At 42.3% G+C, this 14,477-nt stretch overlaps 1 protein-coding gene across 1 annotated transcript in view; it reads right to left on the reverse strand.

Annotated features, from left to right (window-relative positions):
* ADHFE1 (alcohol dehydrogenase iron containing 1) overlaps positions 1 to 10,850 on the reverse strand; it is a 1,104,832-nt gene extending 1,093,982 nt beyond the window's left edge. Inside the window, exon 1 of the mRNA XM_044067374.1 lies at positions 10,663 to 10,850. Coding sequence (XP_043923309.1) covers positions 10,663 to 10,718 — 56 coding nt within the window. The 5' untranslated portion in view covers positions 10,719 to 10,850. The remainder of the gene's footprint in view (positions 1 to 10,662) is intronic.
* Between the last annotated feature and the right edge of the window lie 3,627 nt (positions 10,851 to 14,477).

Raw genomic sequence — 14,477 nt, forward strand, 5'->3', positions numbered from 1 at the left:
CTGGAAACTTCAATAAAGCCCATGTAATGGTATGAACTTTGGTAAATACTGAACCACTCATACAAATCGCATCATACCTTGTCTATATTCCAGCTTCTACACATAGTTTTAAACATTCTGGAGTTAGAATATGGCTCATGCACTCTAGACTGGCTAAACAAATGTGACAATTATACCAGTTCACTTTTAAATTATATCATTTTGAGCTATCTAGCAGCTTGACAAACCAAGTTGTGCTCTTACTCAAGTTTAATTTACACCAATAGATCATTGACTACATAAGTACATCATCCAAGCCATCCACAATCCATGCTACAACGCTCTGAAATTCTTCTGGTGCAGATTACATAACAGCAGTTAGCCGAAGAAATCTGCATCTTCTCAATAGTGTATTGCAAACGAAAAGCTTTGAGCTTGCTTCAATAAGCCAGACCTACCCAAATCCCCAGCTAGCATCGAAAACATAAAACTAAACAATGGCTGCAACCTCTTCAAATGTGAGCAAAAGACAATGCTCTATCAGGATTACTTTACTGAGGCTTTATGAATCTATACAGATTTTAAGCTTGCCTTGCTGCACCTTACTGTTACTCTATTCAGTATATGCTAACAGTTTAACAATTATACCAGCATTCTCTATTTCTGTAACCTCTTATTCTTATCCATTGCCTTACAGTTAATGGCATTCTTCTAGCAGCACGAATGGACTACAGGTACTGTACCAAGATATTCTGATACAATATTCCCCTAGCAAACACCCTAACAGTAAGAAAAAAATCTACATATTTTGTAGAAAATCACTACATGTAACTGATTGTGTACCTTTGTAATTAGACTATTTAGACTATTGCATGGTTGTTTAACTCTTAATGAACTAACAGCGGCAACAGTCCAGTTAACATTAATAAGAACCTCTTGGAAATTGCTAGAGGAAATATTAAAAAAAAATCTCTTCTCAAATGACAAAAAAGTCCCGATAAATTTGGATATTTCAGTGTACTTTCTAAAAAGACAACTTCAAATAATATTATTTTTCTAATTCTCAAGGATTTTCAAACAACTCTCAGCTCAATGCATTTTTTCGCTCACTAGGTCTAGCCCTATCTACTTAAAGATCTGCCCTTATCATCCAGCTACCTGATCAGCCTTCCTGCTCCCTGTCTCTTCTACTTCCTGTGGATGCCCCCTACCCTTCCTCCTGTGTCATGACAACTACTCCTTCTCTGTAATTCCATTTTGTATGAAGTACAGAATGGCAAACTGAAAAGGCATTACACAAAATTATGTTAATACTTACAAACATTTACTACAACTCCGAAGATAAAGCACAACACTTGGTAAACATCTCTTTATGACTAGCATCCCTATTTTAAGGTATACTCTACACTGGTACCTTGTGACTTAGAAAAAGATAAAACTTAGCTGTCGAAACATGTTTAATATTTAGTAGCATGTTTAGCTGCCTCTTACAGAAGCAACTGTACATGAAATCTACTCAATACAACTAAATACACACAAGGTGTAATTCTGTCTTGTACAACTATGCCATCCTCAGTCAGGTGGAATGACTATTTTAGTATACGATTAATGCAAAAAAATTAACAATAATAATAATACTCATACATATTGCAATTGTTCTAATAAAAAAAAGACTATTTTATAAATGCAATACCAGCACACAGAGGTGTGCAAAAAAAGACATCTGGCACACAGTAAGTGACTAAAGGCTCTCAGCTTACTATGTGTCCCTAACCATGCAAACATACAGATATATGCCACTCCATTGTGCCTTTCTGCAGTTTTACCATTTAGTTAATGCAGTATTGCTAACAGGCATTTCTGTGAACTGGTGGAAAGCTGATAGATTTGCTGTGAGCAGAGTTGGAATCTATTCCAAACTGATAAGTACACTTTTTGCAACTTAATTTGCACTGCGCTGTATTTATACATTTGCTTATTATTTATAGTGGTGCTGTATTGTTTCTGTCCCTCGTTGTCTTCACTGTGTTTTCCACCCACCATCCCTGTTCTTGTTTTGGTGGAATCTTGGTGGCTTTGAAACTGCCCGCCCTTCTTGTAAATTTGTATTTGGATACTCCTTCTGAGCCCATCTCATATGCTCACTCAACTGAGTGCACTGAGATCATATTCAGATTTCAGGCACTCCTATGAGCCCATCTCATCTGCTCACTCAACTAAGTGCAGTGAGATCATATTCAGATTTCAGGCACTCCTACTGTGTACAAAGAGAGCATTTGCAAAACAACCCTGTAGCCTCCTAATCTTGCTCTGTTCCCTCCCTCAAAAAAAAAAAAAAAAAAAAAAAAATATATATATATATATATATATATATATATATATATATATACATACACACTTTATTCAGCTGTTCTTACTGTAACTGTCTTAGTTGCTGTTCTGTGTGCTATCTGTTCACTCGCTCTTACTCTGCACTTATTACTGCTTTTTAGTAGCCTTCTAATTTAATGCCATCTGCACTTGTTGCTTTAGTCATTTGTTAATTTAATTGCATTTAATTAAACTGTATTTGCTGTAATATTGCTACACATTTGTGCTAGCCTGCACTGCATTTAAATTGTATATACTGCTGTTTTAGCTGCTTTTCTGTAAAAAAAAAAAAAAAAATCCAAGCTTGTTTCTTGCCTTTCCTGTAACTAGTCTAGTTCACCAGGACAGTTTGTAAGCTTCTGAGCCCCCCAATGCTTTCTGTGTTGGAGGGAAGCCTTCCAGCTGATCAGTGGGAATGGTAAGCATTAGGTAGCCTATCTACCAAAAGAGGAGTGGTCCTTGGCCCAGACGTTGTAGCTATTGGCCATTATGGGCAGTTTTCTTCCATCTCTTTCAACTTTCTGGTTTGAAAGCCGCACTTGCGCTTGTTTCCCGCCTTTCCTGTAACTAGCCTAGTCCAGATACAGAGTTGCTGTATCCAGGATTATTGGTAAACTTCTGAGCCCCCCCAAGCCTTTCTGTGTTGGAGGGAAGCCTTAATAGCTTATCAGTGGGAGTGGTAAGCACTAGGTAGCCTATTTACCACAAGAGGAGTGGCTCCTGGCCCAGAACTTGTGCCTTTCGGCCGTTTGAGCAATTTTTTTCCCATATCTTTCAACTTTCTGGTTTAAAAGCCGCATTTACGCTTGTTTCCTGCCTTCCCTGTAACTAGTCTAGTCCACATACAGACTTGCTGTATCCGGGACTGTTTGTAAGCGTCTGAGCCCCCCCAAGTCTTTCTGTGTTGGAGGAAAGCTTTCTAGCTTATCAGTGGGAGTGGTAAGCACTAGGTAGCCTATCTTCCATGGGAAGAGTGGGTTTTGGCCCATAAATTGTAGTTTATTGACTGTTTAGGCAGATTTCCACCTCTCTCAACTTGCTGGCTTAAAAGCCTGCATTTGTGCTTGTTCCCCACCTTTCCTGTAACTAGCCTAGTCCAGATACAGAGTTGCTGTATCCAGGACTGTTAGTAAGCTTCTGAGCCCTGCAAGCCTTTCTGTGTTGGAGGGAAACCTTCTAGCTTATCAGTGGGAGTGGTAAGCACTAGGTAGCCTATCTACCATAAGAAGAGTGGCTCTGGCTCAGAAATTGTAGTTTATTGGCCGTTTGGGCAGTTTTTCCATCTCTATCAACTTTCTGGTTTTAAAGCCAGCGTTTGCGCTTGATCCCCACCTTTCCCGTAACTAGTCTAGTCCAGGTACAGATTTGCTGTATCCAGGACTGTTTGTAAGCTTCTGAGCCCCCCCAAGCCTTTGTGTTGGAGTGGAGCCTTCTAGCTCATCAGTAGGAGTGGTAAGTACTAGGCAGCCTTGTCTACCACTAGAGGAGTGGTTCTTGGCCCAGGAATTGTAGTTTATTAATCATTTGGGAAGCTGTCCATCTCTTTCAACCTTTTGGTTTAAAATACCACATCTGCGCTTGCTTCCCATCGTTCCTGTAACTAACCTACTGGAAAGCACTAGAAAGCCTTAAACTAATACAAAGCCTTCTAGCTTAAAAGAGAGTCTTTGGTGCGATTAAGTATCAGTTTTCTGTATTTTCTTACTGTACTTAACTGTTTTCCATCTAAACATTGATTTTCCAGCGTTTATTGTGATTTAAAAGCTTGGTTTTTTTTTCACATATTGTTCTTATTTGACTGCCTGCACTTTTAAAAAGCAGGTTTTTGTTTAAATAATTTAACTGTTGTAGGCTACACACTAAAGTACAATAGCCTTTTCTGATCGCTTGTAGTTGTTTAAAGCTGTTTTAAGTGTACTTTTTATTGTTTTTGCCTTATCTTTTCAAAAAAAAAAAAACACATTCCTTGTTTCCCACCCTTCTAAGCTAGTATAGTCCAGTTTTCAGGCTAGTGCTGAATTCAGGGCTGTGTTATACGTTTCTGAGTTGCCCATACATTACTTGGATAGAAGGAAGTTTCTCTGTTCACCTGTGAGAGAGGGGAACTTTGAGCAGCCATCTGTCCCTGGAGGAGTGGTTCCAGCCCAGAAGTTAGTAGTTTAAAAACCGCATTTGCACAGTTTTGCACGCCGGGCAGTACCAGTTAGCTATGGTTAAATTATTCACAGCTCCACTAAGTCTCCTCTTCAGTTTTTCCCTTGAAACTAGTCTCTCAACCTAAGCACTCAAAAAGCATCCTACAGTCCAGCACTTGCTCAGACCTAATAGCAAGCACTAATATACCCAGACACTTGATTGCCCAGCAGGGCAAGGCTCTTTATCCACCCCTCACCAACCAAGCAACTAAGCAGCTCACCCTACTATTCAGGCATGACCAAAGGGCAACTTCAGGTGTACTCTCCAGTCCAGCTGGTGAACCTGGGTATCCTGAGGCCTCATGTACACAGACAACCCTCTCCTCCTACCACAAAACACTAACATATGCGAGAGATGCAATTATACAGCCAAACTGGAGGCTAAGGTCTCTCCACCCAAGATTGGAACAGACAGTCATGAGGAGAAGGTTAACACTTACACCACACCTCCAGCCTCACATAGACCTACTAAACCAGCACTGGCAAAAAATACACATAAATACACTAAATCATACTCGGAAGCTCTAAATAAAAACCTGCAAAAGCATCCCAGAGCTCCAAAGCAGATACCCGAAAAAACTGCACCTCTCAACACAAATCAGTCAACACATAAAACACAAAATCAATGTGCCGCACAATCACAGCCCTTAAGGCAAAATAACATACCTAACACACTAGTAATAGGTGACTCTATAGTCAGGCACACTGACGTCCCACTCACTAGGCTGGACAAGGAGAAGGTTACTGTTAGCTGCCTGTCGGGAGCCAGAATCCACCACATAACACAAACGTTCAGGTCACTCCAGAACAAGTACAAATATGACTATGTCATTGTTCATGTTGGTATGAATGACCTGAGACGTATCTCCCTGGACTACATGAAAAGAGACATGGAAAAGCTCTCTGATCATGTAGCCCAGGCAGGTATGACCCTCACCAAGAATAATACCTCAGTATAAAGAAAAAATGATCAATTTCAACAACTGGCTAAGCTTCTGGTGTCATTCAAAGGGGATCCAGTGTCTGTCAGCCTGGGATGACATGCTCGACAAGCCGCGTTGCTTCGCAAGAGACGGCTTGCACCTGTCAGCCCTAGGCTTTCGAATACTGGCCAAGGATCTTGCTGCCCCCATAGTGCCTTTTTCAGGCAAGGCTCAAAAGTCAAACCCACCTCCATAAACAGCACAAATACCTCCCTACGTAAAAATCACTATCTTTCCCTGCTATTTCAAATGACTAAATTACTGTACTGTTCTAAAAAAAAAAAAAAAAAAAAATATGAATATATAGCTTAGGCTATTTGTTTTTTACCTGTTTTTTTTTCGCTGTATTTTCTACTACACTAAAATGTATGCATTGTTGCTTAAATGTTTAACCTTGTTTTAATTGTGGAGCTTTTCTCCCCGGGCCTCCACTGAAAATGGAAATTATCCAGCTGGACTAGCCCAGTCAACAAATGTAAAATAAATAAAATAAATAAATAAAATACAAAAATGAGGGTTATGCTACTCAACACCAGGCGTTTAAATCTCAAAATGCATGCGCTTGAAGCACTCCTCAGTACGGAGAATGTCGACATCTGTGCAGTAACTGAAACCTGGTTCAAGGCTCCAGAGAGCACTCCAACACTATCAGGCGACAACTCATACCACAAATTTTGGCCAGAAAACACGGACCGAAACACAAAAGGAGGGGGTGTATCCATATTCATCAAGGATACCTACACCTCCAGATTAGTGGCGCAACATGATACCTCTGAGATCATCCATGTGCAACTAACATCGGGCAAATCTGCAATGCAAATTGTGGCCTGCTACAGATCACTCTCCATGACCCAGGACCACCACTCTGCCTTTCTGGAGACACTGGAAAACATGACGGTCCTACCGAACACCCTGATATTGGGCGATTTCAATTATCCTACCATTAACTGGGAAAACTACTGGAGTACAAACTCCCAGGCTTAGCGATTCCTGGAATTTATCAACTGAAACACCATGGATCAGCTGGTAAACTCCTCTACCAGAGGTGAAAACATATTGGACCTGGTCATCACCAACATGGGCGACAGGTGTTCCGCACCGGAGGTCAACCTGTCACTGGTTAGATCAGACCATAAACTAATCACTCTGGATGTCCACACCCCACCACCACCCCCAACCAAGGAAACTACAGTGAAATACTTTTCTAAAGCAAACTTCACCTTACTTAAGACAGAGGTGGTAAATTTCAGAGCCCCCACGCTAAAGGATAATGCTGCCCAAGATGTAGAATCCTTTACAAATGCACTCTATGAGCACCTACAAGGATGCATGGATCGTGCCATCCCTAGCAAAACCAAGACTCACTCCCCTAAGAGAAGGAAACCAGTCTGGTGGACCCCTGCCATGAACAGGTTATGCAATAAAAGGAGGAAACTAGTTCAGAAAAAAAGCAAACCCCAAGAAGGAAAGACATCCCTGATCAGTATCAGTAAGAAACTAAGGTCCCTCATAAAATCATCCAAGGCTAACTTTGAAAGGAAAACAGCCAAGGATTCGAAAGAAAGATTCAAAATAACCTACTGATATTGTCAACATCCTGGCAGATAGATTCAGTGCAAACTTCACACCCCCCCACCTCCAAAAGGGCCCACCACAATACCGGTAGTGTCCCGGAAATCACAGACGCACAGGTGAAAACAGCCCTGTCAAAAACCAAAAACACAGCATCACTGGGGCCAGATGGTGTACCAGGATGCATCTTGCACGAACTACAGAACAAACTAACCCCCCACCTAAACATGATGTTCAACCTCAGCATCTCCACAGGCTACGTGCCCATAGAATGGCGCACAGCAAAGGTTATTCCGCTCCACAAAGGTGGGGCCACAACTGACCCTGGTAACTATCTCCCCATAAGTCTGACTAGCCTGGTCCGCAAGGCTATGGAGCACATTACCATGAAACTCATTAACAAAGACATTGGGAACCTCCAAACACTTGACCCGACCCAGTTCGGCTTTAAGGGCAGATCATGCCTACTAAACCTGGTTGACTTCTTTGAGTCAGTCAACAACGCCGTAGACGAGGGAAAGGTGGTTCGCACAGCCTACCTTGACCTCACCAAGGCGTTCGACACCATTCCTCACTCAGGTACTATAAAAGAAAAACTCACCAGCCTGAACATAAACCCCTACGTCAAAAGATGGGTTGCCAACTGGCTTACAGACAGAACTCACGCGGTAAGAATAGCAGGCTCCAGGTTCGACTCTAAACCAGTCACAAGTGGTGTCCCGCAAGGCTCAGTCCTGGGACTCCTACTGTTCAGCATATACTTCTCAGTACAGGCAAACACAGGAGGACTATGGCTAACTAAGTTTGCTGATGACTGCAAACTGGGAGCCATAATTGACTCTCCAGCTGACACGGACATCCTCCAAAAAGGCCTTACTGAGACGGACACCTGGTGTCAAAGTCATGGCCTGAAGCTAAATGCCAAAAAATGCATAGTAATCCCATTTGGGAAAAACAAAACACCCACGAATTACCACATAGGTGGCAGCCCCCTTAATACAGAAGGGGTAATAAGAGATCTGGGGACCCAGGTAGATAGTAATCTCTCCTTTGACAATCATATTGCCAAAGTAGTTAGGAAATCCTTCTATGTGGCCCATCTAATTACTAAAGGGTTTGCATCTAGAAATAAAGAAGTTATAGTGCCCCTCCACTCATCACTCATCAGACCCATCATAGAGTACAATGCCCCATTTGGGATGTACCTCACAAGACACTTCCAACAGCTGGAAAGACCACAAAAGTACCTCACCAAGAGGATTACTGGCCTCAAACATATGTCCTATGCAGACCGACTGAAAAAACTCTGGCTGTACTCAGTGGCATATCGTTTACTCTGAGGTGATCTCTGCCTGACTTACAAAGCCATGTCCAACTTAGAATTGATGGACATGCTTCACCTAAAGAAATCCAAGTCAATGCGAGCCATGCGCTCTAATGAGCTAAACCTTGCCACAACAATCAATAGAACATGCTGGAGGGATAGATTCCTGTCACAGAGACGCCCCATGCTTTGGAACAAAATTCCTACCTACATTAGGCAGAGCCCCTCACAAACACTCTTCAACAGAAACCTTGACGAGTGGATGGGTAACAGAAAATACACCCCTGGGATCACGTCATTGGCTCTGTTTGACAGAGGCTCAGTTAATTAATCAATGGGGTGGCGAAAGCTGACACACTCTGGCAAAGCTTATAAATGCCCTTGGGCAGATAGCCTAGTACCTACCTATAAGTTATAATCTGTCACTCGAGTTTTACATTTGCTGTCTTCCCTGAAGCAGTCAGGCAGCTGTGCTCCTACTTTCTTAACCAGGTAAATCTACTGGGCACAAGTATCATACCTCTCAACCTCTTAATGCAAGAAATCTGGACAAAGCCTGACAAAATTGTGTGTGTGTGTGTGGGGGGGGGCGACAAAGGCCCAAAAATAGGGACACATTTTAAATGCTGCTCATATAAATTTAGAAAGTTGCTAGAGTACCAGGGTTTGTTTTAATACACATTTTCTGAATGATATGAAGTCTGAAACTTAAATGCAAGTCATTATTTAGTGACTTCCATGCTCGGATCATCCCAGTGATATGCCAGAAACCACAAATTTTATGAGGAACAGACCAAAAGTATGAGCCCAAACATCTGGACATTCTGAGAAAATCTGGACAGTTGAAAGGTATGACAAGTATCCCTTTCTGCAGCAACCTAGCAGCACTGTATCGGAAAGTGAATTGCTTAGAGTCATACAGTAAGCAAATGAAAGTGGACAAAAACAAACCCCACACCCTTGGTTACAGGAAACTGATTATTAGCAGCTGAACTGCCAGACAACTGAAATGGAGTGCTTTGTTAGACTGGTATGAACCTATGATCAGGTTATCTGCCCTGGGGCAATTATAAGCCTAGCCCGATTCTGTATGGCTTACGCCACCCCTTGATTTCATAAGAGGGTTTTCACATATCTATTACATGATGCAGTTGAGAAGTCCACACCATTTATGTATTGTATTTACTTAATTACTTAAAGACGGCTGGTCTATGAAACAAATTTTGTACTATATTTACTTAATTACTTAAAGACGTCTGGTCTACGAAACAACTTCGGTACAATTCATACCACTAAACTGTTGAGATTTTGAAGAATGTCCAGATTTTTGCCTCATATTTTTGGTCTATTCCTCATAAAATATGTGGCTTTCTGGCAAATCATATGGGAGATCTGAGGATTGAAGTCATTGGCTTCAAATCCTTCAGGGAAATGTATGTCACCGCAAACCCTAATACTCTAGCAATTTTCTAAGTTTATAAGCACAATATTTAAGACGTGCCCCAATTTTTGGGCCTCTGTCCCCCCACTTTGTCCAGATTTCTTGAACTAAGAGGTTGAACAGTATGATACCATTGGCACAATTTACAAGTACTTATAGCCTTCCAGATACTACAGGAACACAAGTGTTAAATTCTCTCTGACTTAGAGGCAATATTGCCCTTTACATTAAACCCTAGCTCTCAACCAATCAGGGACAAATGACAGACTCTGGGACAAATCCAGAAATAATCATGGACACTATTAGGACTGTTAACTTGAAACATCGACAGATTAAATGAATGTAAATTACTGCACACATTGCCGAAGTAAAAGAAGTCTATAACTATTGCCATTATTTATTAAGTGTAATTAAACACCATCAGTACAAAAGTTAACAGCTTTAGGAGGGATTAAGAGAACAGTTAAAAAAATGAGTCAGAAACAGGGTCGTCTGAAAATCAGGGACTTTTGAGCTGAGCGGGAGCTATACGAATTTTTCAGATTAATGCCAGTGAGGCATTATGAGGGGATCGAATAGATCACGTCCATTTTTATAATAATACTAAACAAATAAGGAAGTTGTCAAACCATAATTTGCAAAATACACAAGGGATAAAAGGTTAGCCGGTCCACTATAACGCTTGGGTTAAAATATATAAATCACTGATATGCGCTCAGTTGCACAAAATAACGATCCACATTTATACGGAAAGGTAACCACATGACATATTCACTCAGTGGACTTAATGTCACTTACTGGACATGCTGAAGCTGTCTGAGTAACTGAACGACTCTATCCCGTCCAGCAGCCATGACTAGCTGTTGTTGTTCTGTAGTAGTTAAAACGCAGGGATTGTGGGAAATTGGAGGATTAAGGAGTAAAACATAAAACTCCCTTAATAGCTCATTGATTTGCTGTGTTAAATCGGCAAATGCTCGCTTTACCTTTTTTAACCCGTACCTGTAAGATAAGCAATAAACTGCCAAGTTTTTGTGTTGACCCCAGTCTGTTGCCCATAACTGCAAACCGTACACATTACTGATATAACCAGATGAAGGTTCCAAATTTCAGAAGTCAGCAGTTCTTCATTTTCTTGTTTTGTTGGAGAAAAAATATTTAGCGTAGAAAAACAGAGGTCTGTGTGGGTACTGTAAGGACAAAAACCTAGCAAGTCTCACCCACTGTAACATTCATTCCAATAAATAATTGTGCACTACTTCTCTCTCTTCAAAGATAACAGTCATACTAGCAACAGTTAGTTTCGACGAAACAGTAAATTCAACAAATAAGTTATAACGGTAACCAAATGTTTAAACGTGCGGCGAAATTGAAGAGTATGCGCAGTAGCAAGCCCCGCCTGCGACCATTTTGACTGCACCGCCCACTGTTTGGGTGAAAGATGCCAACAAAACACTAGGTAATGTGGACCTACAAACAGATTAGCAAAATTATAAAGAAATTACAGAAAACATTATACGTATAACAGTAATTATATGCTTATTGCAAAATGCTTGTGTACTGACTCATTTGGGGTCTTAAAAAGTTCAAGTTCCACATTGAAAGAGTCTGTCACACATTTTGCCCATTTGTTCCACATTATGAAGGCTAGTGTTCTTCGTTTTGGCGATGGAAGGTTGAGAGCTATGTCTCTTTCATTCTACTTTTACCAATGTTTTTATTAGTGGAACCGCGGCGCTCATGTCAGTGGCTTTTTCATTCTACCGTTGCTTCAAAGTTTTCATTATTAGAACCGCATTGTTTATGTCAATGGCCTTTCATTCTACTGTTACTTGAATGCCTGTATTAGTGGAATCGCAGTTCTTAGGTCAGTAGCTCTTTCATTCTTAGTTTAACCGTAGCGTTTCTGTGAGTGGCTCTTTCATTCTACTGTTGCCTAAATGCTTTTACTAGTGGAACTAGGGATGTTCGTCGTCTCCCATTGCTGCAGTCCTGACAAATGGGTACTCCGCTGTCCACCATCAGCCCGAATACCAAAGGGCTAGATCCGGCGTCGGTCACAGGCGCCTGAGACTGACGTAAGTACTTGTCAGTACAAATGCGCATGACCGACGCCATAACCTCAGTCTTTCTTGCCGCATGGTCCTCAGCAGAAGCAGTTTTTGCAAGTGCCGTTCGGCGTTCTGGAACTGTCGGTTTTCGAGTTTCAGACCGGATACCAAGTTGGCTAAGTACCCTGTTGGGAACATTTTTTGTCTTTTTCTTGCCTCAGTATTGCCGGATGTCAGAAAAAGTTAATAACTGTATTTCTTGTGGGAAACAGATTCCTCATAGGGATTACCATTCACTCTGCATTCCTTGTTTAGGGCCTGAGCACGACGTTGTTGGGTGTCGCTTTTGTGCTACTTTTAACAAGCGTACTATCAAACGTCGGTTGGACTGTGCTAGGCTAGTGTTTGGTAAACGTTGTAATTACAACATGCCGTCGGATTCTCCGACGACTGGTTCTTCTAAGAAGCGCAAAGATAAGTCTTTGCGGTCCAGACAGGTTGAGGCGTCCACTCCGGATGTCGGTTCTGTGGAACCACTGACTGCTTCAGTGGCTCCTTCTGACAGTTTACCAGTGTGTCTAGGGGAGCCTTTGTTACTGCAGGAAGTGGCTTCTCCTGTGTTAGGCTAGGCTGAGGGTGCTTCTTTGTTGTCTGTGGCTTCCTCCCCTCATAGGGTAGTTGGACCTCCTTTTTCTCAAGGCAAAGGCCATTCTAAATCTAAGTCTATCCCTGCTGGTGCTAATCCCCAGGGTCCAGCTCCTAGGAAGCACATGTTAAAGATGGCTGAAGATTTGATTACTTTAATTAGGGGTTCCATGCCCCCCCCCCTGTGAAGAGGCCCAGGATAGACACAGAGTTGGAGGGTCTGGTTCAGTCTCCCAATGAGTCATGTGGAAGAGCTTCAGGATTTCCCTCCCTATTCTGATTCGGTGGCTGAGGACGCTACTCCCTCTGCATCCCCTCCAGAAGATTTTTCTTTCTCTGAAACTTTGCATTCCATGAGGGAACATTTCCAGTGGGATGGCCAGGATTATTCTGATTCTCGTAAAAGGCTGAGAGAATTCTTGTTTTTGCCTCAGCACAGGCCTTTGGCTATTCCCCCTGTACTGGATGTTGTTCAGGATGTATTTTCTGAGGCTGCCCTTAACCCAGATTCTCTGCCCCCCTGCCCCAGTTAAACCGGATAGATACTACAGGGTTCCGGAAGTGCACAAGTACTTGTATAAGAGTCCTAGGGCTGATCCAGAAACTATTTCTCAAGGTCCCAAAGGTGTCAAGGCTTCTGTGGTTAAGAATCCGGTTCCTCTGGACAAGGATGCTAGGGCCCTGGATAGGTGGGGTAAAAAGCTGTATACCTCTTCTACTTTGGCTATGGGAGCTTTAAATTGTCAATTTCATATGCTCAGGTATCAGAATTATTTGTTAAGTCAATTGAAATGTAAAGTGGATGCTTTGTCTGAAGGTGTTGACTGTAAGGAGCTTCAGGATTTAGTGCATGCTTCAGACCAGGTTGGTAAGCATTCTTTGCAGTGTGGTTTTGATGCTTTACAAGCTTCTTCCAGGGTGGCTGCTACTAGTTCTGTTGTTCGCAGACATGCCTGGCTTAGAGATCAGTCCTTGTCAGAGCATGTTAAGGCTCGCATTATGGATGCTCCTTTGCAATCTGATGTTCTTTTTGGCCCTCCAGTAGAATCAGTATTGAAAAAAATGGAGGAAAAAGCTAAGTCTATGCAGACGGTAAAGGACTTCTTACAGGTTCAGCCCCCTAAGTTCAGTAGGAATTGGCCTGCTAGGGGATGGTCTTTTCCCTCTTCGGATTTTCATTCTAGGGGCAGGTCGCGGCGTGGTAGGGGTAGGGCTTCCTCTCAGGGCCCTGTTACTTCTAGGCCTTTGAATTCTTTTACCCCTTCTGCTGGGGTGGGCAGAGGTCAGTCCTTTCGGAAGCAGTCCCAAAGACCTGTGTCTTCAGCTGCCAGACTCTGCTTTGCTGGCAGCTCCTCTAGGAGGAAAACTGGGACTTTTCAAAGGGAATTGGCATTTGGTTACCCAGGACAAATGGGTATTGGACATTATAACTCGAAGCTACAAGTTTTATTTTCACACATTCCCTCCTTTCAAAGGTATGCCGGATGTGCCTCATCAGCAAAGACTGGAAGCGCAGGCACAGATTTTTTCTCTGCTCCGGTTGGGAGCAATACAGGCAGTTCCTTCTGTGGACAGGGGCACGGGGTTTTATTCCCGTCTTTTCTTAGTGCCAAAGAAGGGAAATACTTGGAGGCCCATTCTGGATTTATCCATTCTAAACACCTTTCTGGAAATTCCGAAATTCAAGATGTTGACACTGCAGCAGCTGTTGCCTATGCTAGGCAGAGATCACTGGATGGTGACTTTGGATCTCAAAGAGGCCTATCTTCACATTCCTATCAGGCCCAGTTGCAGGAAATTCCTGAGGTTTCGGACTGGGAATTTGCATTATCAGTTCTCTGCATTGCCCTTTGGCTTATCTACTGCGCCCAGGGTATTCACAAAAGTCCTGGCTCCAGTAATAGCTTTTCTCCGGCT

This window comes from Protopterus annectens, chromosome 3.part1 (genome assembly GCF_019279795.1).
Source record: "Protopterus annectens isolate FY-2018-M chromosome 3.part1, PAN1.0, whole genome shotgun sequence".
Classification (NCBI taxonomy): domain Eukaryota; kingdom Metazoa; phylum Chordata; order Ceratodontiformes; family Protopteridae; genus Protopterus; species Protopterus annectens.